The sequence below is a fragment of the Cricetulus griseus genome, chromosome 7 (assembly GCF_003668045.3).
Source record: "Cricetulus griseus strain 17A/GY chromosome 7, alternate assembly CriGri-PICRH-1.0, whole genome shotgun sequence".
Taxonomy (NCBI): Eukaryota; Metazoa; Chordata; class Mammalia; order Rodentia; family Cricetidae; genus Cricetulus; species Cricetulus griseus.
The window spans coordinates 119,427,083-119,452,349 of record NC_048600.1 but is presented as its reverse complement, the minus strand read 5'-3'; the positions used below and the strand labels follow the sequence as shown (position 1 = coordinate 119,452,349).

Genomic DNA, 25,267 nt, shown 5'->3' with positions numbered 1-25,267 from the left:
TCTAAATGTTTTCCAGTTTTCCTTGTGATTTCTCTCTCTTACTCATGGGCTATTTAGAAGAAGAGAGATGTCAGCTGGGTGTAGTGGTACACAGCTGCAAAACCAACACTTGGAGGATGAAGGTGGGAGGATTAGAAATCCAAGATCAGCTGCAGCTACTTCTGGAGTTTAAGACCAGGCTGAGCTTCATGAGCACCCGCCTCATAAAAACATGGGTTCAGTTTCATCCCGAGCACCCACATCAAACAGCTGGTAACTGCCTGTAACTCTACTTCCAAAGGATCTGGTGCCCTCTCCTAGCCTCCACAGTGGTGTAGGTGGTCAGGACAGGAAGTTTACAGTAGGCATTTGAGTATTACATGAATCTGCATCTGCAGATAAGAAACTTGGGGGGGGGGGGCGTTTCTGGTAGTCCCAGTTATGGAGCATTTGTGAAGTTTCCATCTGATGGCCATCCTCGCCTACAAGCTTGTTAGGATTGGATTATCTACTCTCACTCTGCTGTGGGCAGACAGCCTCAGTTCCTTACTGCATAGGTCTCTCTAGCACTACTTACAGCATGAAGCTAGCCTGCTGCTTCCCTAAGAGAGCCGTGAACTGGGCAGAGGGAAGGAGGAATGAGAGCTGCAAAATGTCCACTCTTGGAAAGGACATGCCATCATTTTCCACAATTTATTGATCTCTTGGATCAACCCTGGTATAGTGTAGAAGGGGACCACACAAGGAAGTGAATACCAAGACACAGGGATTTGGGAATACCATCTTGGAGGTTGGCTCTTATATTCCAGACTTATTTTACTGTCCAGCACATGGTCTATTTTGTGTATTTATTGCTGTTGAGGATAATGCTCCACAAGTAGCTTGTAGACCAAGGCATTGCAGGTGTTATTCACATCTCCAACAGGAGTGAGTCTCCAACAGTGGGGCAATTTTGCCACTTATGGGTCATTTGGCAATGTCTAGAGGTAACTTGGCTTTTTACAAAGAGGAGGGCTGCCACTGACACCTATAGAATTATGGTGTGGGCTGAATTGTATCCTCCAGAGAGAAATGTCTTAACTTCCATCGCCTGTGAATGTGACTTCGTTTGGAAACAGGTTCTTAATAGATGTCCTAAGTTAAGTTAGAATGGCCCCTAGTGCTCTGGTGAGAAGGGAGAAACTTGGACATGAAGACACACAAGAAGAAGATAACCATTTAAGGACAAAGGATGCTGGAGATGTGTTCTTACAGGCCAAGGAATAACAGGGGTACCCAGAAGCTGTAAGAGGCAGAAGAGGGTCTTCCCCCAGAGGATTCAGAGGAAGCCTGGCATTACTGGTCCTTTTGTTTCAGACTTCTGGCCTGCACAACTATGAAAAAAATTGCTATTGTTTTTGTTTTTGTTTTGTTGAGCCCAAGTCTCATTGCCCACACTGGTCTCAAACTCTTCATGAAGTCAAACTCCCAAGTGCTGAGATTAAAGGTGTGTATTGCTATATCCAACTCTCTATTATTTTATTTTGTAAGTTTATCTTATTTGTGTTACTATTTGTATATATGTATGTTTGCACATGTGTGATGGTCTGATTGTGGGGGTGTCCAGGGCACAGACACAGAGTGTGTGTGTCTCTGTTTGTGTAAGTCAGAGGAGACCTCTGTGGAGTCAACTCTTTCCTTTTACCTTTATAAGGTATGGTAGTGTGAGTGAGAATGGCCCCATAGGTTCATATGTTTGAATGCTTGGTCCCCAGCTAGTGAACTGTTTGGAAAGGTTTAGGAGGTGTGACCTTGTTTGAAGAGGTGTGTTGCTGGGGGTGGGCTTTGTGGTTTCAAAAGGCCACCCTAGGTGCGCTCTCTCTCTCTCTCTCTCTCTCTCTCTCTCTCTCTCTCTCTCTCCCTCCCTCCCTCCCTCCCCCCTCCCTCCCTCTCTCTCTCCCTCTCTCCCTCTCTCCCTGTCTCTCTCTCACCTCTCTCTCTCCCCTTTCCCCTTTCCCTCTTTCTCACCTTCTTGTCATCTTTAATCCCAGCACTCGGGAGGCAGAGGCAGGTGGATCTCTGTGAGTTCAAGGTCAGCCTGGTCTACAAATCGAGTTCCAGGACAGCCAGCATCTCTACCCACTGAGGCATTTTGGTATTGTAAAGCATCTGGTTTGGAGCACTTCCTGTGGCATTCCTAGAAAATGAATACCAGTAGAGACCAGAGGGACCACTGAACACCCACAGTGCACAGGACAGCCTCTGCAGCCTGGGATTATTTGACCAATTAAAAAGAAAACAAGGGCTAGAGAGATGGCTCAGAGGTTAAGAGCACTGACTGCTCTTCCAGAGGTCCTGAGTTCAATTCCCAGCAACCACATGGTGGCTCACAGCCATCCGTAATGAGATCTGGTGCCCTCTTCTGATGTGGAAATATACATGGAAGCAGAATGTTGTATACATAATAAATAAAAAAAGACAACAAAATTATAAAATAAACCTGGTCCCCAAATGTCCATAGTGCTGAGACTGAACGATCCCGTTTTCTAACGCTGGGATCTCTACCATCGGCAAACTAGAGAATGTCGAAATCTAATGTGCATTTTGTTTCGTCGTGAGTTTGGCTTTGTTTTCAAGTTCAACTTTGATGTATTTACACACTCATGATTGTTATGTTTTATTCCTCAGTGGGTTTTTTCCTCATTGTGGAATACCCCTGTTATTGCAAAGCTAGCTTGTCTGATAGCAGCAAAACCTTCCTAGTCCCCAGGCCAGTCTTGACTTCTCTGTGTGGCCCACGTTGATCTCCAACCTTAGCCTCTCTAGGGCTAGGATTGCAGGTGTGTGCTGCCATGCCTGAACTACTGTCCTTAGGGTAATTTTTGTAAGGTCCTGTCTTTCTTGTCTCTTGACTTTTAGCCTCCTTCATAATTATATTTGAATTTAGTACCTGTAAACATCTTATAATTGAGTCTTGAAGTTTCAGGGTTTTTTTGTTTTACTTTGACGTGTCTACTTTTTTTTTAAAAAGCTGTGTTTTATTTTATGTGTGTGGTTGTTTTGCCTGCATGTGTGTCTGTGCACCACCTGTGTGCTGTGCCTACACTGGCCAGAAAGTGTTGGATCCCCTGGAACTGGAGTTATAGACAGTGTTAGTTTCTGTGTGAGTGCTGGGAATTGAACCCAGGTCCTCTGGAAGAGCGGTAGTTTCTTATAACCATAGTGGTATACGTGGACCATTTACTTATTTTTCTTGTTTTTTGTTTTGTTTTGTTTTGTTTTTTTGTTTTTGTTTTTCGAGACAGGGTTTCTCTGTGGCTTTGAAGGCTGTACTGGAACTAGCTCTTGTAGACCAGGCTGGTCTCGAACTCATAGAGATCCGCCTGCCTCTGCCTCCCGAGTGCTGGGACTAAAGGCATGTGACACCAACGCCCGGCTTTTTCTTGGTTTTTTGAGACAGGGTTTCTCTGTGTAACCCTGGCTGTCCTGGAACTCATTCTGTAGACCAGGCTGGCCTGGAACTCACAGAGATCCCTGAGCTCTGGGATTAAAGGTGTACGATACCACCACCTGGCTCCATTTACATATTTTTAATAACTTTACTGAAAAATAACTTGCATACCACATACAACCTATCTTTTAAATAATTCTGTGACTTTGCTATACTAACAAAGTTGGCATCATTACCACTATTACCTTTAAAATGTCTTCATTATTCCAGAAAGAAACCCTATGCCCTGATCATTAGGTCCCAGTTTCCTCATCCTCTCCTCCAGCCCTAAATAACCACTTGCCTGCTTTCTGTCTCCATCCATTTGAGCCCTTTATGTCAGCGGAATGGTAACAATGTGAACCTTTACAACTGACTTCTTTTGCTTCATGTTTTTCAAGATTACAATCTTGTACGTCTGTCAGTATTTCATCCATTTGATTGCCAAATAGTGTGCCACTAAGTGGATATACCACTTTTTTGTTTGTGGTAAAGGAAGGGAGAGAGAGACCACATATGTAAAAGCTCATGCCATGGCATACAGATGACAGCGTGACTTGAGGTGTCATTCCTCATCTTTAATCTTGTTTGAGACAAGGTCTCTCATTTGCTACTTTGTATGACAGAGGAGCTGGCTTCCGGGTTTGTGAGAATTGTCTTGCCTCAGCCTCCCATCTTCACACAGGTGCAGTGATTACAAATATGTAACATCATGGCCAGCTTTACATGGGCTCTGAGGATCTAAACTCCGGTCCTCAAATGTGAGCAGCATTTGCTTTACCCATCGAACCCTCTCCTCAGCCCTGTGCCAGCCAGCTTTTGTTTATGGTGGGTGCTGAACATTTGGACTGCTTCCATTCTGAGGAAATTATGAATGACACGAAGTCCTGGCATCCCCAGCACTGCATAAACCTGCTGAAGAAGTGTAAGCCTGTAAATCCCAGGAGGAACAGAAGTTCAAGAGCATCCTTTGTTACAAATGGAATCTGAGGCCAGCCCCAGTTAGAGACTCTGTCTAAATAATAACAGTTGGGGCTGGGAAGATGGCTTAGTGGTTAGGAGCACTGGCTGCTCTCCCAAAGGACCTTGGTTCAATTCCCAGTACCCACATGGCAGCTCGAAACTGTAACTCCAGTTCCAGGGGATCTGACATCCTCACATACACATATACACCAATGCACATAAAAATAAACAAATCTTTAAAAAAAAGAAACAACAATCAGGTTTAGTTCTTTTTAATAACATTATTTTTTCTATGTGATGTGTTTGTGTTGGGCGTGGTGCTATGTGTATGGGTGCCCACAGTCTCCCAGTGCTGGGAGTAAAGGCTTGTACCACCACCACCCTGCTCAAAGTCTCAAAGGAAGGAAAATAGCAAGGAGTCTGGAGGAAGCCAGGAAATGACCATATCCGAGTAGGAAATGTTCAAGAACTTGAACAGCCAGGAATGAAACAGTGGCCCACAGGAAAACAGTATGAAACCAGACCTCTGCAGAGATTTTACTAGAGGAAGGACTTTGTGAGCCATCCAAGAGATATTTCCAAAGAGTTCTATGGAATTAGGCCAGGTGTCAGGGGATTAGGAGGACTGGGCAGTGAGGAAATGGAGGTGTTTTGAAAGGATGGTCATTTCCATACTGGCGCAGCATTGGACCTGAGGTCACTAATACACTCTAATACTCTGCCATGCCATCATAGCCTTGGCCCAAACAGGTGTGGAACACAACAGCTCCGAAGCAAGTGAGAAAAAAAATAGGATTAGTCTAAGCTACCCCTGGAAGAAGTCAGGCTCAGCTGACATCCTCAGCCGGCTGGCTGCTATCTTTTTACATTCTTTTGCACAATTCCAAGAGGAGATGGGCAGACTTTGATTACGGTTTCAGACAAAGCTCATAGTCACCGTATGCCTGTGCAAACTTTTATCTGCTCTTAGTGTAGGTTGCTTTCAGTATCAGTGGGTTCCACATCTGTGGATTCAACCAACCACGGATCAGAATTATTTGGATTAAAAAAAAATGCATCTGTGGAATGGAGAGATGGCTTAGAGGTTAAGAGCACTGGCTGCTCTTCCAGAGGTCCTGAGTTCAATTCTCAGCAACCACATGGTGGCTAGAAACCATCTGTAATGAGATCTTGTGCCCTCTTCTGGCCTGCAGGGATACATGCAGACAGGAAACTGTGTACATAATAAATAAATAAATCTTAAAAAAAAAAATGCAGCTGTGTATACAGGCTATTTTTTCATGGTTTTCCCAAACAATGCTCCATACTGTGCCTTAAGTATGGCAGGTTACATAGGAATACTTTAGGCCTTAAAATATATAGGAAGCTACCAGGAGGCCACGCATAGACACATGCAAATGTGATGTCATTTTATTGCTATAGAAGGGATTTGAATGGGATTTTGGTTTCTGTAGATGTAGGAGCTTCTGAAGTCAATCCTCCCAAATATGGAGGGAAGATGATTGATACTCCAGGAACTATCAGCGAGGGCCACTGTCTTCTAGCTACAGTTACAGCACACATAACAAGACATTCTCATAATACTATGGACATGGGGCAAGAATAGCAACCAGTGAGATGGTTCATCAGGTAAAGGCGCTCACTGCCAAGACTGACGACCTGAATTCAATCCCCAGAACCCACAAGGTAGTAGGAGGGAAGTAGGGAATTCACTCCTGCCAGTTATCCTCTGACCTCCACAAGGGACTCGAACACCTCCCCATAAATAAATACAATTAAAAAAAAAAAGAATAGCAACTAGGTACAAGTGGAACTGGACTTAGCTTTCATCATAACTAAACAAAGCTCCGAATTAAGTAAATATCTGGTTCTTGTTTGATTTTAGGTTTTGTTTGTTTAATTCTTTTTTTTTTTTTTTTTTTTTTTTTTTTTTTTTTTTGGTCTCATGATGTAACCCTGGCTGTTCTGGAACTCAACTCTGTAGATCACATTGGCCTTGAACTCACAGACCTTTCCCTGCCTCTGTCTCTTGAGTGCTGGTATTAAAGTTCTGGGAAACTATTCCCAGCTTGTTTGGTTGTTTTAGAAGTAGTGTTTCTTAAGGCCCAAACTGGCCTCTACCTTGTAATGTGGATGAGGATAGCCTGGAATCCTGATCCTATGTCCCAAAGTGTTGGGTTATAGGTATGAGCTACCACACCTAGATGATCCATGAGTTCTAACTGGATTCTGCCTTTTTCTAGTTGTATTATTTTCTGAGCTGTTGACCCTCTTTTATTTGTCTTTGAGACAGTTTTGTTTTGTGGCCCAGGCTGATCTTGAATTTATCTATGCAGTCAAGTTTGGCCTCCAACACTCAGCGGTCCTCCTGCCTCCGCAACACAAAAGAGATTGCAGGCATGTACTGCCATGCCCAGACCTACTGTATCCTCAATAAAATGCGTCTAATCAATACCTAACCGACAGAACTGTTGCACAAGATGACCCTAAAGGCAGGTGTTTGCACATTTCCAAATGAAGGCAAACAGTAAGGAGTAGCAAAATCGAGGAGACATAGCACTTTTCTGGCCAGACAATTTTCCTAGCATACTCTTAGGGATTGATCCCCAACACAGAAGAAAGACGGGGTGGGCTGAGAAAGTGGTCAGGAGTGAACAGGAGCAAGAGCAAGCGTTTGCATCTACCCAAACAGTAGTGACAGTACTAGATTCTGGATAGCAACTCGTGATAAAGAACAGTGTTTAGAACAAGAGTCACAGCCTTTTTCAATCCTGTTATCTTACAAGAAGAGCCACCAGACAAGCCACACCCAGCCACACAATAGGCAGGAGGCACATCTTTTGCTTGCTACGTCATTTTATCTAATCCATTGCTACCCCACAAGTACTGTAAATTCAAGCCTGTCCCAACAACAGCTTGGAGGTCACTTTAAATTGATTTTGGCCAGGCAGTGGTAGCATACACCTTTAATCTCAGCACTCTGGAGGCAGAGGCAGGTAGATCTCTTTGAGTTTGAAGCCAGCCTGGTCTGCAGAGCTAGTTCCATGACACCCAGGGCTACACAGAGAAATCCTGTCTCAAAAAACAACAAAAACATCAAAAAAAAAAAAACCCAAAACAAAACAAAACAAAAAATCCAAAAGCAAAACAAAACAAAAAAGCCAAAAATCCCTCCAAGCCTAAGTCGTAATTTCTTCCGCTAGAGGGCGACGTTTGCTAAAATAAACACTGAGAATTGACTACCAGTGCATTTTAACACTGGCTATCTGTAGTGAGTAGCTGGATCTCTCTGCTGCCACTCTCTCTGTGGAAAGTGTAAAATACACAGATTTCCAGACTCTACCCTACATATGCTGAATCAGTAAGGAAGGAAGTACAAAAGATGTTGGAAATAGTTTTTTTTTTTTTTTTTTTTTTTTTTTTTTTTTTTTTTTTTTTAAGAAGCTGTCAAAGAAAAACAAAAATCTTTGGTTAATTCACTTCCTCTCACCTCCCCAGACATCTGTCAATCTTTGTTGAATCAAGTGTGTGCATATGAGTGTGTGTGCATGTGTGTGTGTGTGCTTGTGTGGGCATGCATAAGTGTGTGTGTGTTGTGTGTGTGTACTTGTGTGGGCATGCATGAGTGTGTGTGTGCTTGTGTGGGCATGCATGAGTGTATGTGTGCTTGTGTGGGCATGCATGAGTGTGTGTGTGTGCTGGTGTGTGCATGCATGAGGGTATGTGTACTTGCGTGGGCTTGCATGAGTGTGTGTGTGTGTGTGTGTGTGTGTGTGTGTGTGTGTGCTTGTGTGGGCATGCATGCCACAGTGTGTGCATATTGAGGTGAGAGGAGCTTTTAGAAGTCAGGTATTTTTTTTCTTCCCACCATGTGGATTCTGGGAATTGAACTCTGATTTAGGCTTGACAGCTGACCCATCTCGTCTTGACCTTCTAAAATGGGAATTATTTAATAAGACCCCAGAAAGATTGTTGTTAGCTGTCTATTTTCTGGATTTCATGTGGTTAGATCTGTTTCAGAGAAGCTCTAAAATATTTTAGTTTTTGTATTTATCAGCAATGCCAGCTTTTGATTTAACATAAGTAAAAAGTTGTTTCAGGCTGCATGTGACTTTGGAGCAACATTATGGCAACTCGACCATAAGTAAAACCCCAGTGCTTGTCAGTCTGAATTGCCAGTCAAATGAGGAAGTGCACAAGCGTGCAGGCTGGTTAAGCCAAAGAACAATCCGGTGACACAGAGGTCTCCAGAGAGCATGTAGCAGGGCAATCAAAGCCCAAGGATTGGGTCACCTCAATACAAGATAAATATTCCTACCCTGGCTCAGGATCCTTGGATGGTTTCTGTTTGTTTGGGAATCTTTAAAAACTGATTTATGAGTCAGATTGAGGTCACTCTTCCTTTTTGTGCTCCATCTGCTACCTTTACAGGGTCACTGTGACATTTCGAATTGCCAATGAGTTCCAGTTCAACAAGTTCCCCCTCTTAGACCCCCCCTTTGCTATTTTGAGGTAGCATTTCATGTAGCCCAGGCTGTCCTCAAACTCACTATGCTATTGAAGTTGACCTTGAACTCCTAACCCTCTTGCCTCCCCTAAATGCTGGCATAGCAGTTCTGTTCTGTCATCCCAGCTCCACCCCTAAGTTTGTTATGTTGGAGGAAATACTCAGGAGAAGGAATATGAAAGCAGTCTTTTGATTTGTTTTTTAAGTTTATATGTGTGTCATGTGTGTTTGTGTGTACATGAGTGCAGGTGCCCACGGAGGCCAGGGGTGTCAGATACCTGTGGAACCACCTGATGGGAATCGGCCTTGAGTCCTCTGGGGAAAGCTGAAGTTTAACTGCTAAACCATCATTTCTCCAGCCCCAAAGCAGTTTTTCAATCAAGCTTTGTTTTTTTGAGACAGGATTTCTCTGTGTAACAGTCCTGGCTGTCCTGGAACTCACTTTGTAGATCAGGCTGGCCTCGAACTCAATCTGTCTCCCAAGTGCTGGGAATAAGGGTGTGCACCACCAACACCCAGCTTAAAAACAAAAAACAAAAACAAAAAAAACCTTAAAAAGTTTATTACTGTGAGTGGGTTTGAACTTGCCACAGTGTGCATGTAGAGGCCAGAGGAAAACTTCCAGGAGGTTTGATTCTCCTTTCACTAGTAGTTGTGGGGATCAAACTCAGGTCATCAGGCTTGTACATCAGGCATTTTTATCTGCTGAGCGTGAGCCATCTCACTGGCTCCAAGCTCCTTTATTTGTAAACCCAAGCATATGGTCTTACAGATCCTGCTGTCAGCTTGCAGTCTGGATATGTAATCAGTTCAGGGTTCTAGGTACTCCATGGCTACGTGGACCACCACGATCAGGAGGGTTAGAGCTTCTACTCCCCCATCTCTATCTGCCAATCCCAAACTTATTTGCATTGAGACATGTGGGTAACACTTCAAATTGTATCTGCTACTTTCAAAATTGCCAAGATTTGCCCCTCCCAAGCTGGTGCTGGATTCTGCAGTATGGTGGGAATTGCCCCAGGTGGGGGGTGGAGGTGGGAATAGGAACTGTCCCTTCAGGATTTGGTTTTCCCAGGGACAGTTCTCTCTGTTATAGTTGGATAGACTTGACCCACAGCACACACAGACCGGACACTTAGCCCACCCCACCCCCCACCGTACGCACGCGCGCGCACACACACACACAACACACATACCCTACTTCTTTGCTTTTTTCCCTAGAATTACACTTTAACTCAAGGTTGTCAAAGGAGCAAAAAATAGAGGAAAGGAGGAAGAAAAATACAGAATGTATCCCTGCTTCCCTCCCTTCATGGTCCCATGTAGCCCAGGCTGGTCTCAAACTCACTATATGGCCAAGGATTACTTTGAATTTTCAATCCACCTCCAGAGTGCTGGGGTTACAGGTGCCGGCCAACACACCCAGTTTTCAGAGTGCTGGAGCAGTAGCCTGCTGCCTCACATATGCTATGCAAGCACTCCACCAACTGAGATACACTCCCAGCAACTCTCTTTTTCTACTAGACTAAAAAGTAAGCTCCTTTTTCCTTGTGCTCTATTAGTCTTTCCTATTCTAAACAAGTTCTGCCCTTCCTCTTCCAGCTCAGTGGAGGGCAGCTTGGGACCTAGTGACCAAACAACTTGTTGGGCTCATTAATTCTGATTAAAAACCCACAACTCTTAAATAGACCTTGGAGTCCTCAGCCCACCCACACCCTCCAAAGAGCTGTGTGTGACACATGTCGTCTCCAGCTCCACCAGGCCACACCTACACAGGTCACATAAACACATATGCACTATTAGCCCCATGATTTCCTTCTTATAATTTGGTGAATGACTTGGCTGTGGTTTATACCGAGGGGAACGGATGGTTGAGGGACATGAATTGGGGGGAATTCCTGAGGGCAAGGCAAGGGAAGAAAGGGGCCTTCGAGCTGGATGAAACACAGTGAACTCAGAGGCGGCGGCGGCTCAGGGCAGAATTCCCGCCAGCCGCTGAAACCCTTGCTCCAGAGGTCGCCTAGGCAACCCTAGTACGTGGTGGTTGCTGGCAGCAGGGAGACGGAGAGCTGCTGGGCAGCCCCTTCTTCCAAACCAAGCCAGGTGCGGCGGGTCCTGCGTCGGACGAGTGGGGCCTCCCATGAGGTGGGTGGCAGATGCCGTTTTCCCTTGGCCCGCGGACGAGTTTATCTATTCGAAAGCGCAGCGCCCACAAATACCGAAAGCCAAGAATTGATTCTCTAGCGTCTAGTGCCCAAGGACAGAAGGCAGTCCGAAGCTAGCCCCACCTCGGCCTCGCTTTAACCCCGCCCTCCCGCGATGACCACGCCCCAAACCAACGTAGGCTCCTCCCTACCCAGGCACTGACCCCGCCTTCATCAGGCTCCGCCCCCAGAGCCGCCCTTTAGCCCGCCCCGACCGGAAGAAGCCTCGGCACAAGGCACTTATAGGGCCGGGAATGGGGGTGTCGCCGCCGCCCAGTCAGCTCCGTGTCCGCCGATCCTCCGCCGGTGCCGCGCTGTCGTCGCGGCACCCCCTCCCATCCCTCTGTCCACTCCGTCCCCAGAACCGGCCTGCGGAGCCCGGAGCCAGGGCCGCGTCCCCGCCATGCCGGCCCGGTGGCTGTTGCTCCTGCTGGCGCTGCTGCTACCGCCGCCCAGCCCCGGGGTGAGTGACCAGGGGAGTGCGGCGCGGGGACGGGCGGGCTTGTGGCCGGAGAAGCGTCGCGCGGCCGCCGTGGCTGGCGTCCGAGCCGGGCCGCGCCGGCGGCGGCGGCGGCAGCGGCGGGAGGCCGGGCGCCTCGGCGCCTCGGCTGAGGCGACAGCGGGCGGCTTGGCGGTGGGAAGCTGCGGCGGCCGGCCGCACACAAGCGTCCTCCTCCCGAGGCGCCTCCGGGGCCAGCGCGGCGGAGGCTGCCAGCGGCTCCAGGGCCCGGGACGCGCGCGACTCCGGGCTGTCTCCCGAAGGCCGGGCTCTGGGCCCCGGGCGCGCTGCCCACCTGCCCCGCCGTCCCCACAGGTGGGCGCCCGGTGGCCGCGGAGGGACACCCGAAGCCGGGCGAAGTGGGTGGTGACTGGAGTTTTGAAGCTTTGCTCGAAAGTTTTTAAAAATGCGACTTTGCGAGGCGAATGCAGCTGGGAATCGGGTACGGCGTTTTTTAACCCAGCCGCTGGGTTCTGCTTACCTGGCCCGAAGGTTTCTTTGCATTCGGAGGCAGGGGGCTTCCTGCTAGTATTTTGGTTTGCTAGTAAGCCGTGGGCATTGGACCGTTTTAAAGACCCGATGTGTGGGCCAGAGTTGAAGTCACTTCAAAACTTAAAGCTGTCCCACGTGTGGGGCCGTCAGAAACGCCTCGTTTTTTTTTTTTTTTTTTTTTTTTGAGAAGAATAATGGGCCCGGTTTATATTTACTTGACTCTCTATCCACTTAGGGTTTGGAAACTTTGGCTAAAGAGGACGTTTTGTGGGCGGACATGGCTATTTTCATCTTTAGGTTGGAAGAAGTGAGTTTTTTTTTTTTTTTTTAAGAAAAACGCACTGTTGAGGATGTAGGATGGCATATTTGTACTGGTTCTGTTTAATGACCTCTTTGAACGTACCGTGTTCCTTTTAATATGGCATATCATGTACCAGGTGTCCGGTAGAGGACTGACTTGTGTGCAGACCCGCGGGGCCAGCCGCGTTGTTAACTCTGGCGAACTCTTTGAACTCTTATGCCTTGTAGGTAAATAATTGTACTTTCGGAGTAACAAGAAATCAGAATTTAGAAACTACTGAAGTATTAAAGAAGGTCGACGTTTTCAAATTCAATGCTCCCCCCCCCCGGAAAATTTGTATGCATTTTCGTAAGGACAGACCCTAGGTGATTGGAGGGGGGTTGTTTTGTGTGTGTTTTCTCTCCTAATTAAAAAGCAAAGATCTACTTTTCACAGTTAGGACCAGGTTTTGAACTTGAACACTTCACCTTGGGTTGGTTGATTGCTGTCTGGTATCTGCTCACAAATAAGAATATAAACAGAATGACTGAATGTTTGATGTGGAAATCGATCATTTCATATTTTCACAGCCAGGGTGTATGTGGTTTTCTTCCCCACAGCTTTGCATTTGCTCTTCTTTCACTAGATTCTAGTTTTTGTCATTCAGCAACATAGGATAAGGACCAAAATAAATATTTAGCTTTAATTTTTAGTTCATGCCAGTATTTTCAATTGTGCTTAGAAATCCAAACTTTTCAGCGTTCATGGAAATAATTCCAGACCCTTATCAAAGGGGTTTTACTGTAATTTTTTTTAGATGAAAGGTCAGAATTTCACTTTTAGCATTTTCTTCTAATAAAGCATTTTCATTCCAAACGTTGTTAAGAATTAGTATTTTAAAATCTGAGGTGGAAGAGCAGAATTTGTACTTAGAATAGGTAGCAGTGACTTTACGCAGAATACAGCAGCTGTTAAATCAGACAAACCCAGTTCTAACTGATAACTTGCTAACTGTATCCTCAGGCACTTATTTTTCTTTTTAGGGACTCCATTTCTTGATGTGTGAAATGGGGACAGCTAGTGAAAGCATGTTTTCTTTATCTCCCTACCAAAGTGCCTTTTATTCTACATCATTTTAAGTATGCTGTGCTTGACAGGGATTTGTGTGTGTGTGTGTGTGTGTGTGTGTGTGTGTGTGTGTGTGTTATTTTGTTTTGATTGATGAAGTAGCTAGTACATTGGAGGCGATGCTGTGATTTTCTTTCAGAGTGTGTTTTTTACTGAGCCAGACACTGACTCATTATTGGTTGAGACGCTAGGATACAAGATCCAAAATGTAGTAACATCCTTATTAGTAAGTCCTGGAGGCTGCTTTTGCCAATCCAGAATGTGCTTAGTTAGTCACATTCTCGAGTTTTCCTTTTCTTCCTAGACCTTTATTTTATAGTTAATGTTGGTTAATTTTACATGGGTGCCACTTCACTTAATTATATGCAAGATTGGTACTATGTGAGACCAAATGCTTTTGTTAAAAAAAAAAAAATAGCTCAGCTAATATACATCAAGTTTATTTGGTTTGATGGGGGTTAAGAAAAAGCCACTGAGAACCAAGGACCATATGTGTAAGAAACACAGTGTGCCTCTGAAAGAATTCTCAACCAGAATGGCCTTGTTTACCATTTTCTTTGATAACCATCACCTGCATGAATTACCCTAGTAGGAGACATGGAGTTACTTATTCTGTGGCTGTGGGTAGGCTGCTTCATTGCTGGTGTTATCAGGGTAGTTGATGGTGAACTTGAACTGTAGTCGTGCATACATGTATGTTTCATTAATTCAGCTGCCCACTCAGCTTTCTTCATCAAAATAGTGTTTCAGAACAGTAGAGAAACTGTATATGAGACTTACTCTAAAGAAAGAGCATTTACAGGCTGGAGAGATGGCTCCGTGCTTAGGAAGAACACTGTCTGCTTTTCCAGAGGACCTGGGTACAATTCCCAGCACCTTCATGGCAACTCACAACTGTCTGCAACTCCAGTTCCAGAGGATCTGAAACCCACACACAGACATATATGCAGATAAAACACCAATGCACATAAAATAACAATAAATCACTTTTAAAAAAAAAGAAAAAGAACATTACTGGTCTTATAGAGGACCTGGGTTTGATTCCCAGCACCTACACAGTCTGTAATTCCAGTTTCATGGGATTCAACACCCTGTTGTAACCTCTGTAGGCACCAGGCATGCATGTGGTACCCATATACATACATGTTGGCAAATATATATATATATGTACATATATATATATATATGTACATATATATATATATATTTATATTTTAAAGTTTAAAGATAGAGCATGACCCTGAATAGGAATCCCATGAATCACATAAAGGTTTCTTTATTCTGTCTGCTGGCATAGTTCCACCTTCATGGGTCTAGGGGAGGTAGTTTTTTGTTTGCTTCAGGTTTCCACACCATTTTCTGGTTGAATCATTGAATGTCTATTAATTTTCATTGAAATTCTCCTTGCTTTTGAGATATAGAGTCATCTGTAACTTTAATAATTTGTGTTTATAATGACCAGACATTTCCTCCATAGAAATGATACAGAGGAGAAACACCTAATGTCATTTTAATGGGTTCAGTTCATATCATTTTCAAATACTTTGGAGACTGTCACCTAGGAAGATGATTAGAGAGTGGTGCTGACTTAAAAAAAAATAGGGGTGGTGAATCATGCTTTGTGAATAATAAGGGTGTTGGTTGGCTGTGTCTCCCGGATGCTGAAGATTCTGTTGTGGCTTTAGCTTTACCATATTCCACAGACTTGCCTGCCTCAGAGTGGCATACTGCAGACAGATGAGGAGGAGTGTACCCTACCCTATGGGAAAAAGTAGAAATTAAAAACAAATAATCGTAAGGCCATTACTTGTATTTCTTCTTAAAATTTTAACCATCATCCATGTAAAAAGCATTTGAACTCTTGTGTCCATCCACAGGCTGGGGAATGGGGTCCTGATTGATTGGGTTGGAAGAGCAGTAGCCACGCTTTGCCTAGCAGTTGCCTTGCTGGAGTTTGGTGTTGTTTCCATTTTTCCAGACTTATAAAGAAAAAGGTGTATTGCCTTTTATTCAGCTGAGCAAATGTGCATGAATGCTATTTTCTGTATGATAACATGGCAAATTAAAAAAAATATTTTATATACATTGGAGTTTTGCCTACATGTATGTCTGGGTGAGGGTGTTGTGTCACCTGAACTGGAGTTACAGACAGCTGTGAGCTGCTATGTATGTGCTGGGAATCAAGCCCAGGTCTTCTCGAAGAGCAGCCAGTGCTCTTAACCACTGAGCAATCTTTCCAACTGTTGGATGTTGTTTAAAGCATAAAACCAACTTTAAATTGATAAGACAGCTGTTTGAGAGTAAGCTGTTTTCTTTAAGTTTAGTGGAAACTGTTTGGCTTAGGTTTTCAGGATGAAAACAACCTTGGCATTCACTGACCCCTATGTAGCTAAGTGTTGTTGAGAAGATGCTTTATACTGGCTTTTTAAATAGCTCCTGTGCAGCTTCCTTTGCTCCGTAGTGGTTTCAGATCAGCTTTTTAGCAGATGCAGCCCCATGAGCACTCTACAGTTCCTCAGGGTAGTCCTGTGACTTTAGTTTTGATGGTAGCCTGTCTCCTGCAGATAAGATTCTTTGTATTTGGTTATGAGGCCATTTAAAGTTTTGCCTGAAGACTGTCCATAAATCAAGAGGTAATGTATTAATTGTGCTTTTGGAGGCTCCTGTTCTTTTCATGGTTTGTCCATGCAGCTGTTTTTCTTAGGAAGATTAAAGTGCCAGATGACAATAAAGTTATCACTTTAGGCTTTTTTGTTGTTGTTTTCATTTTGCTTCATTTCCCTACAAACCTATTTATCCAAAAGATTGTGTCACTTTCAAAATAATTATTTCATTAGGGTCAGTTTATATGTTATACAAATATGCCCCCCTTTAATGTTTTGGTTATATCATTTATAATTTAAAAATAATGTAGTAACTTTAAAACAAAATAACTATTTTAAAAGTTATTTATTTGTATTTTGGAGACAGGGTCTCTGTGTAGCTCTGGCTGCCCTGGAACTCACTAAGTAGAACAGGCTGGTCTTGAATTCACAGAGATTCCCCTGCCCTCCTGGATGCTGGGATTAAAGACATGTGCTACCATGCCCAGCACCAAAATAACTTGTAAATTTTTTTAAAAAGATTTTATTTATTATGCATACAACATTCTGTCTCCACATATGCCTGCACACCAGAAGAGGGCACAGGATCTCATTATGGTTGGTTGTGAGCCACCATGTGGTTGCTGGGAATTGAACTCAGGACCTCTGAAAGAGCAGCCAGTGCTCTTAACCTCTGAGCCATCTCTCCAGCCTGTAAAAATTTTTTATTTTGTTTTGTTTTTGAGACATGATTTCCCTCTGTCTGGCCTGGAACTCAAAGTGTAGATTAGGCTGGCCTAATCTAACTTGTATGATCCTTTGCCTCTTTCTTTCTCTCTTTCTTTCTCTCTCTCCCTCTCTCCCTCCCTCTCTCTGTTTTGTTTGGTTTTTGTTGTTGTTGTTTTGAGTGTTTCTAGACAGCGTTTCTCTGTTTAATAGTCCTGGATGTCATGGACCTCACTTTGTAGACCATGCTGGTCTCAAACTCACTGAGCTCCTCCTGCTTCTTCCTCCCAAGTGCTGGGATTAAGGGTATGCAGCACCACTGCCTGGTGCTGCCTTTCTAGATGACAGATGTGTGCCACCATGTCCTGCCCAAATAACTTTTCAGTAACACTAAAACAAAAAGGAATCTTTTAAAAAATACATATATTTAGTCTTAAGCCAGTTATCCTTACATAACTTAAAACTGTTCCCAGTTCTTTCTGGTCTTCACTGAGTATAACTTCTACATGAGTCATGCTGCAGCTTTGACCACGACTGTTACTACTTAGTTTGATCACAGTTTATTGCCAACACTTGGATTTGACTTTTTACTGGTTTATTGAAATGAAACCCACTAAAGTTCTAGAAATATTTTGAGCTGTAGTAGCATATATGAATAAATGTGTAGGCTTCTGGGGGCATTGGGATCAGGGTAGATGGCTCCATTCAATCTCAGTCATCTGACCAATCCATCAAGAGTGCAGTGCTGCTCCTTTAGTGACAGTGGGGACACATTAAAGTCTTGGAGAGTGAAGTTTAGGCATATGCCACCATCTCTACTTGTTCCCAGGTATGACTCTTCCCTCTCAGGTTGAAACCCTTACCATCTAGAAAAACAGATTAGGAAGCCAGGGCTAGAGAGGTCTGGTGACCTGTCCTAGGTTATATGTGAGTGGCAGGGAGAACTTTGGACTGGATCCTCTTGGAGAGCTGTCTCCCAACCCTTTGCAGTTCTCTGGTTCTGGGGCTTATATTAGAACTTGTCAGTACAGCTCTCCTAGTTAATCTGAGGAGTGGACTAAGGAGGGTTGCCCTGAGGCTCTGGGTTTGGAGAAGGACCATCTGGTAGGCTTGCTGGTACTCTGGAAAATGCTTTCTTAGATGTGTATATTCCTCCCACAGGAGCTGTGTTGTAGTGTGGAGCTTCAGCTTAAGCTAGAGATGCTGCCTTTATCTGAGAAGCTCTGTCAGGAGACAGGCCATTTTTAGTGGCCTGACCCAGCTCCAGAGGGTTAAGATCTAGAGGCCACTAAGCCCAATTTGTAGTTTAAGCTCATTTCTTTGAGGGCTAATAATATCCGAGCAGGTGCATGTTTTTCAGAAACTTCATGCCTGGTAATATGTCTGAAATAGCAAAACTGAAAACTTGTCTTAGAAGTCCTTAACTATGCTCTTATTACTAACCCTGCCAAAGCCTCCACTAGGAGACCCTGAAGAGATGGAGCTGTGTCTGCAGAGGCCCCACCTCCCACACAGTTTTGCCACCAGGAAAGTGGGTGTGCGGTGACAGCAAAGAGTGAGGACCTGACCGTGGCAGTGACCCTCGGGCCATAGAAGGACTCAAATTAGTCTAGGTGAACCTAGAAAGAGGGCATAATAGGGGATTGGGGGACAGGAAGGTGCTCTGGGTTACGTGTGTGACTTCTGGCTAATTGATTTGTGCTAGTGCTAGAGCCAGAGAGACAACCCTGCCTTGCCTTTTTTTTTTTTTTGCCTCCTCTATGGAGTTTAGCATGCTGTGTTAGCTAAACCCATTGTAGTGTAGGCACTCAGCAAATATTGATTGAATTTCCCTTTCAGGTTCATTAAGAACAATAAAGCAAGGGGGTATCTCATTATTTATTTATTTATTTGTTTGTTTATTCATTCACCCACTTGCTTTATTTATTTATTTATTTATTTATTTATTTATTCATTCATTCATTCATTCATTCATTCATTCATTGGGGCCAGGGTTTCTCTGTGTAGACCAGACTGACCTCTGCCTCCTGAGTTATGGGTTTAAAGGCATGTGCCATCACTGCCCAGCACAAGGGGCAATTTTAACTTTGACTGTTTCTATTCTATAATCCTTTTGTTTTCTTGTTTTTTCGTTTTTCAACACAGGGTTTCTGTATGTAACAGCTCTGGCTGTCCTGGAACTCACTTTGTAGACCAGGCTGGCATCAGACTTACAGAGCTATGCCTGCCTCTGCCTCCTGAGTGCTAGAATTAAAGGCATGCACCCCTATGGCACAGCCTCTATCCTATAATATTTAGAAGGATTTCATTGACAATGTGTATTTTTATCCAGTTAGATGGGCTTTCAGAACATTTTCTTGAGTGGGTAGGCACAACCTGAGTTGTGGCATCTGTCAGCTCCTCATGTTAGCAGGGAGATTCATTTTTCCATTGCCAAACCCCATCAGGTTAATGGTATATCAGTCCAGGTCCATTTCATTCTTCACTCAGTGTGAGCTTTCACTATTAAAAAAAAAATGACCCTTGATCCAGGATTGTCTTCATGTGTTAAACATGATTTCCTTAGTTAGTGGACTAATTTATAATTGTAATTTAAAACCACACTGTTCTTCAGTGGATCATCTCCCCTCCCCCATCTCAGATGAAGGGACAATTGTTTGCCTAGGTCTCAGGAGTGTTTGTCATGGAAACTGAATTTCTTCCTACATTTCTGAACAAATAGTACTGTCAGATCCCCAGAACCTGATGTTGCCATTGATCCCTGGCTGAGCCAGAGGAGCTTGTTGACTAAGGTAAATCATATTTCTTAACATTAATGGCCCATGACTCCTGAGGGGCCTTGCAGGTATAAGAGAAACATTTGCACAGAAGGCCACAGCTGCACCAAGGATGTGTTCCTTTCAGCAGTGCTTCCTAGCCTGGACTCAAATTAGTCATCTGGAATCACCAGGGAAGCTTTTAAAGCTCCATGCCCAGCTACAATCCCAGTGAAGGAAATAAAAATCTCTGGGCATACAGCCTGACATCTTTTAATACATTTCTTAAACCCCAGGTAGAGACCTTTAGGCAATCCTTGTACCTTCCTGTGTCTTGATGTTGACACAGTAAGGGCAGTTACATGTTCCAGTGATGTCACGGAGCACCCCAGACCAGGGAAGCTGCCAGCTCATTTTATGGAGAGGTTGGGCTTCAAAGATTCTGCTAGTGAGTGGCAGAACTAGAAATAATAGAGAACCAAATACAATTTTTTTTTCTACTGTGTTTAATTGTTCAACTTTGAGTGTGTGTGTGTGGGATGTTCAAGTGTGCATATGGATGCCAAAGGTCATCCAGCCTCTGGTAATGGGGAGCTATTTCTCAGGTTGGTTTTGTTTGTTTGAGTTTTTAAATTAATTTATCTACTTTTATTTGTATGTGTATGTGCCTGAATATATGTATTTGCACCACATGTGTGCAGGAGCCCACAGAGGTCAGAAGAGGCATTCGACTGGGCAGTGGTGGTGCACACCTTTAATCCCAGCACTCAGGAGATAGAGGCAGGCAGATCTCTGTGAATTTGAGGCCAGCCTGGTCTACAAAGCAAGTTCCAGGACAGCCAGAGCTGATACACAGAGAAACCGTATCTCAAAAAAGCCCCAAAACAAAACAAAAAAGGACAGAAGAGGTGTTTGATCTCCTGAAACTGGAGTTACAGGTTATTGTGAGCTGTCATGTAGGGTCTTCTGCAGAAGTAAGGGATCTTATCCACTGAGCCATTTCTTCAGTCCCTAATTTAATTTTTGAGACAAGGTCTTTCACTCAGACTTGGGGCTTATTAATTAGTCTGGGCTGGCTGGCCAGTGAGCCCCAGGGATCTGCCTGCCCTGAGTCCCCAGAATTTGGATTATAAGTGCACACCACAATACTGAGCTTTTCCATGTCCAAGAGATCAAACTCAGGTCCTCACCTTTGCATGGCAAGCACATTACTGGCAGAGCTAGCTCCACATTCAACATTTTCCTGTGTTACTTTTTTGTTTGTTTTTTGTTTTTTTGTTTTTGTTTTATAAAAGATTTTATTTATTATGTATACAGTCTTCTGCCTGCATGCCAGCAGAGGGTACCAAATCTCATTCAAGGTGGTTGTGAGCCACCATGTGGTTGCCGGGAATTGAACTCAGGACCTCTGGAAGAACAGTCAGTGCTCTTAACCGCTGAGCCATCTCTCCGACCCCCTTTATTTTTTGTTTGTTTGTTTGGTTTTTTTTTGAGACAGGGTTTCTCTAAGGCTTTGGGGCTATCCTGGAACTAGCTCTTGTAGCTGGTCTCAAAATCACAGAGATCCTCCTGCCTCTGCCTCCTGAGTGCTGGGACTAAAGGCGTACGCCACTACCACCACCCGTGTTAATAATAGTTTTTTAAAATTATTATTTTGTTTCATGTGCATTGGTGTTTTGCCTGCTTGTATGTTTGTGTGAGGGTGTCGGGTCCCCTGGAACTGAAGTTACAGACAGTTGTGAGCTGCCATGTGGGTATTGAGAATTGAATTCAGGTCCTCTGGAAGAATAGTCAATGCTCTTAACTGCTGAACCATCTCTGCAGCCCACTATAGATGCTTATTAGAAGGTACCCAACACTTACTTTTGCTTTCTTTGTTTATTAAGAGACATGGGGATTACAACAACCCAGCTTTCCAGCTTCCCTTCCCAAACTCTGACTAGTAAAACATCCTTCTAATATTAAAGAATGCAAGCAGGAGCTTCCTAGCAAGAATGAAGTAGCCAAGGGAAGTGGATGGAAGGCATTTACGGAGGGAGTAAATTGGGCCTTTAAAGTACAAGAGTGAAGCATGTGCTTTCTTGAAGTCAGTGCACCAAGGACGTAGCTGTGTCCTATGTTTAGGGTGCCACTACTCACAATAACCACGTCAGGGAACCAGCCTAAGTGTTCATCCATAGATGAGCAGATAAAGACAGTGTGGTATGTATACACAATAGAATGTTATCCAGTCAAGGCTGGAGAGATTGTTCAGTGGTTAAGAGCACTGGCTGCTCTGGCAGAGAACCAAGGTTCAATTCCCAGCACCTACATAGTGGCTCACAAACCATTAGTAACTGCAGTAGCTCTGGTGCCCTCCTCTGACCTCCACAAGCACCAAGCACACATGTGGCAAACAGATATACATCCATTCAGGCAAAACATTCATACACAAATAAAAATATTAAAAAAAGAGAATATTATCCAGTCATGAAAATAATGAAATCCTATCACTTGTGATAACATGGATAGAACCGGAGGACATAATGTTAAGTTAAATAAGCCAGACATAAACATAGATGCCACATGTTTTTATTCACATGTGCAAGCTAAAGAAATTGATCTTATAGAAGAGTCCAGCGGTGGTGGTGCACACCTTTAATCCCAGCACTTAGGAGGCAGAGGCAGAAGGATCTATGTGAGTTTGATGCCAGCCTGTTCTACAGAGCTTCAAAGTTACACAGAGAAACCCTGTCTTGAAAAACCAAGAAAAAGAAAAGCTGATAGTAGAATACTGGTTACCAAACCAGGCATGGTGACACATGCCTATAATCCCAGAATTTGAGAGGCTAAAACAGGAAAACTGGTCAAGACAACCTGAGCAACATATCTTAAGACCCTATCTCGGCCGGGTGTTGGTGGCACACGCCTTTAATCCCAGCACTCGGAAGGCAGAGGCCGGCGAATCTCTGTGAGATCGAGGCCAGCCTGGTCTCCAGAGCAAGTGCCAGGATAGGCTCCAAAGCTACACAGAGAAACCCTGTCTCGAAAAAGCAAAAAAAAAAGAAAAAAAAAAAAGACCCCATCTCAGGGAAGGGAAAGTGAATGTGCCAAAGGCTAGCAGGGGTAGAGTAAAGGAAATAGAGAGGGCAGGTAATTAAAATATAGTTAGTTACTAGTGAGATGGCTCACTAGGTAAAGGCACTGGCTATTAAGCCTAATCCAGATTCCATCCCTAGAACCCCCATGGTGGAAGGAGAGAACTGACTACTCCAAATTTTCCTATGACCTCCACACATGTGGCATATACCCCTCCTCCCAAGCAAATAAATAAATGTATTTTTAAAAATATATAGTTAGGAAATTAGGAGTTCGTAACTCAATAGAATGTAGTTAGGGATAATTTGTTAAAGATTTCAACATAGTTGGAAGGGATTTTGAATGTTTCTTTTTCAAAATTTATATCTTTATTTTTTATTGTATGAATATTTTGCCTGCATGTATGTCTGTGTATACCTGGTCCCTGTAGAGGTCAGAAGAGAGCATCAGGTCCCAGGAACAGGAGTTACAGGCAGCTGTAAGCCATTTTATGGGTACTGGGAATCTAACCCCGGTCCTCTGCAAGAGAACATGATATATGAGATGATGGATATGCCAATTACTCTGACTTGATTGTGGCATATTGTATAGATCTTAAAAAACTTTAGGAACTGGGCAGCAGTGGCATATGCATTAATACCACCACTTAGGAGGCAGAGGCAGATGGCTCTCTGTGAGTTCAAGTCCAGCCTGTTCTGCAGAGTGAGCTCCAGGACAACCAGAGCTACACACAGAAATCTTGTCTTGAAAAACCAAACCAAACAAAACAAAAACCACCATCAACAAAAACTCAACCAAACAAAAAACATATTGGGTATACATAAGTACATACAACTATTCTTTTGTTTTGTTTTGTTTTTGTTTTTTTGGGACAGGGTTTCTCTGTGTATCTCCTAACTGTCCTGGAACTCACTCTGTAAACCAGGCTTGTCTTGAACTCAGAGATCCATCTGCCTCTGCCTCCTGAGTGCTGGGACTAAAAGTGTGCCCCACCACTGCCTGGCCTATTGTATTTGTTTAAAACATTGTTTAGGGGCCAGCAAGATGTCTTCAGTGAATAAATTAGCTTGCTCCCAATCTTGACTACCTGAGTTGGCTCCCTGGGACAAGCATGGTAGAAGGAGAAAACCGACCCCTGAAAGCTGACCTTTCCTCAAAGACTGACCTCTATGTATGCATGCACAGACACGCACTTACACACCAAATAAATGTTTAAAATTGGGTTTGGTTTGGTTTTTAAATAAGAGGAACATGAAGAGCAGAGCAGGGGAGTAGGGACCTGGTGAGTCAGTCAGTGGGTGTGTCTCCATCAAGTAAGGCTCAACTGTTCTGGAGGACTCTGGAAACAGAGGACCTTATATCACTTAGTGTAGGGATCAACATCTAGGTCTGTACTCCGGTTTGTTTCTTGTCTCATCTTCTAGAGGAATGGTGGTAACAATTTTCAGATATGTTTAAAAATCCTAAGGGAATTCAAGAGCTCCTGTTTTTTTTTATTAATTTATTTTTTATATTCCAATCCCAGTTCCCCCTTCCTCCTCTCCTCCCACTCCCCCCCACCTCCTATCTGCTTCAAGGAAGTCTAAATCTGTCCCATCATCTTGTTGAGGCAGGACCAATACCACCCCACCACCACCCTCCCTAACCCTCCTACCTCTGTTTCTAGGCTGAGCAAGTTATCTCTCCATAAAGAAATGTCTCCACTAAGTCAGTTTGTGCATTAGTTAGATCTTGAACCCACTGCCAGTGACCTCATATATTCACCCAGCTGCACCATTGTCACCTTTATTTGGGGAGTCTAGTTCAGTCTTAAGCAGGTTCCCCAGTTGTCAGACCGGAGTCAGTGATCTCTTACTAGCTTGAGTGAGCTGATTCTGTGGGTTTCCCCATTATGTTCTTGACGCCTTTGTTCATATTATCGATTCTCCCTCACTTTAAGAAAGCTTTTGTAAAACCAGATTGGAAGAGCCTCACCTCAGAGGTACTGTTTGCTCTGCTTAATCCAGCAATCGTTCCCCATAATTCTGTTGGGAGTCATTTTCCAGTTGTCATGGTCTGGTTTTACAAAGAAGAAAACAGTTTCCTTACACAGAGTGATTTAGACGTTTATCTCTAGTTTTGCTGCTTAACTAACAGAGAATCAAACCACGGTTTCTTCTAAGACCAGCCCTATTCCTGCTCTGAGGGCTGAGTACTTGGAAATCTCTAGAGCTCTTAGCTCGTGGTAAAGCTTGGTCCTTATCTGATCTGTGGTTGGAGAGAAGGAGGGCTTTCCCTTTAGGTTTAGATGGTGGATGCTTTAAGAGTCTCTAGCTTGTGTTATAGTTAGAAACAAGCCTTGCCTTTTTATTTTATTATTTATAAAAAAAACTCTTTGGTATTTCTTTCCCTAACCAAAACCTTAAAGTGAATCAGATAATTACTAATATCCAGTGTTGCAACATTTTGAGATAAGTGGAGATACGAGGGTGTGGCAGGTCAGGATTAGGAATGACTGTTTAAAGGCATCGAGATTTCTGTAGCCTCTGTGGTTTGATGGGCTGGTGTTAGAAGAACAGCAGCAAAGCCTGAGGAGAGGTGAAGTCCTGGTAAGTTATGGGTGCT

The 25,267-nt window shown here is 43.9% G+C and overlaps 1 protein-coding gene across 2 annotated transcripts in view; it reads left to right on the top strand.

The window, feature by feature from the left end:
* The first annotated feature begins 11,307 nt into the window (after positions 1-11,307).
* Positions 11,308-25,267, top strand: part of Ern1 (endoplasmic reticulum to nucleus signaling 1) — a 97,282-nt gene continuing 83,322 nt past the window's right edge. Inside the window, exon 1 of one of the 2 annotated variants that reach the window (XM_027427811.2) lies at positions 11,308-11,585. In XM_027427811.2, the coding sequence (XP_027283612.1) occupies positions 11,526-11,585 (60 nt within the window). In that variant the 5' untranslated portion in view covers positions 11,308-11,525. The remainder of the gene's footprint in view (positions 11,586-25,267) is intronic. The other variant, XM_035447239.1, reaches the window with a different exon arrangement.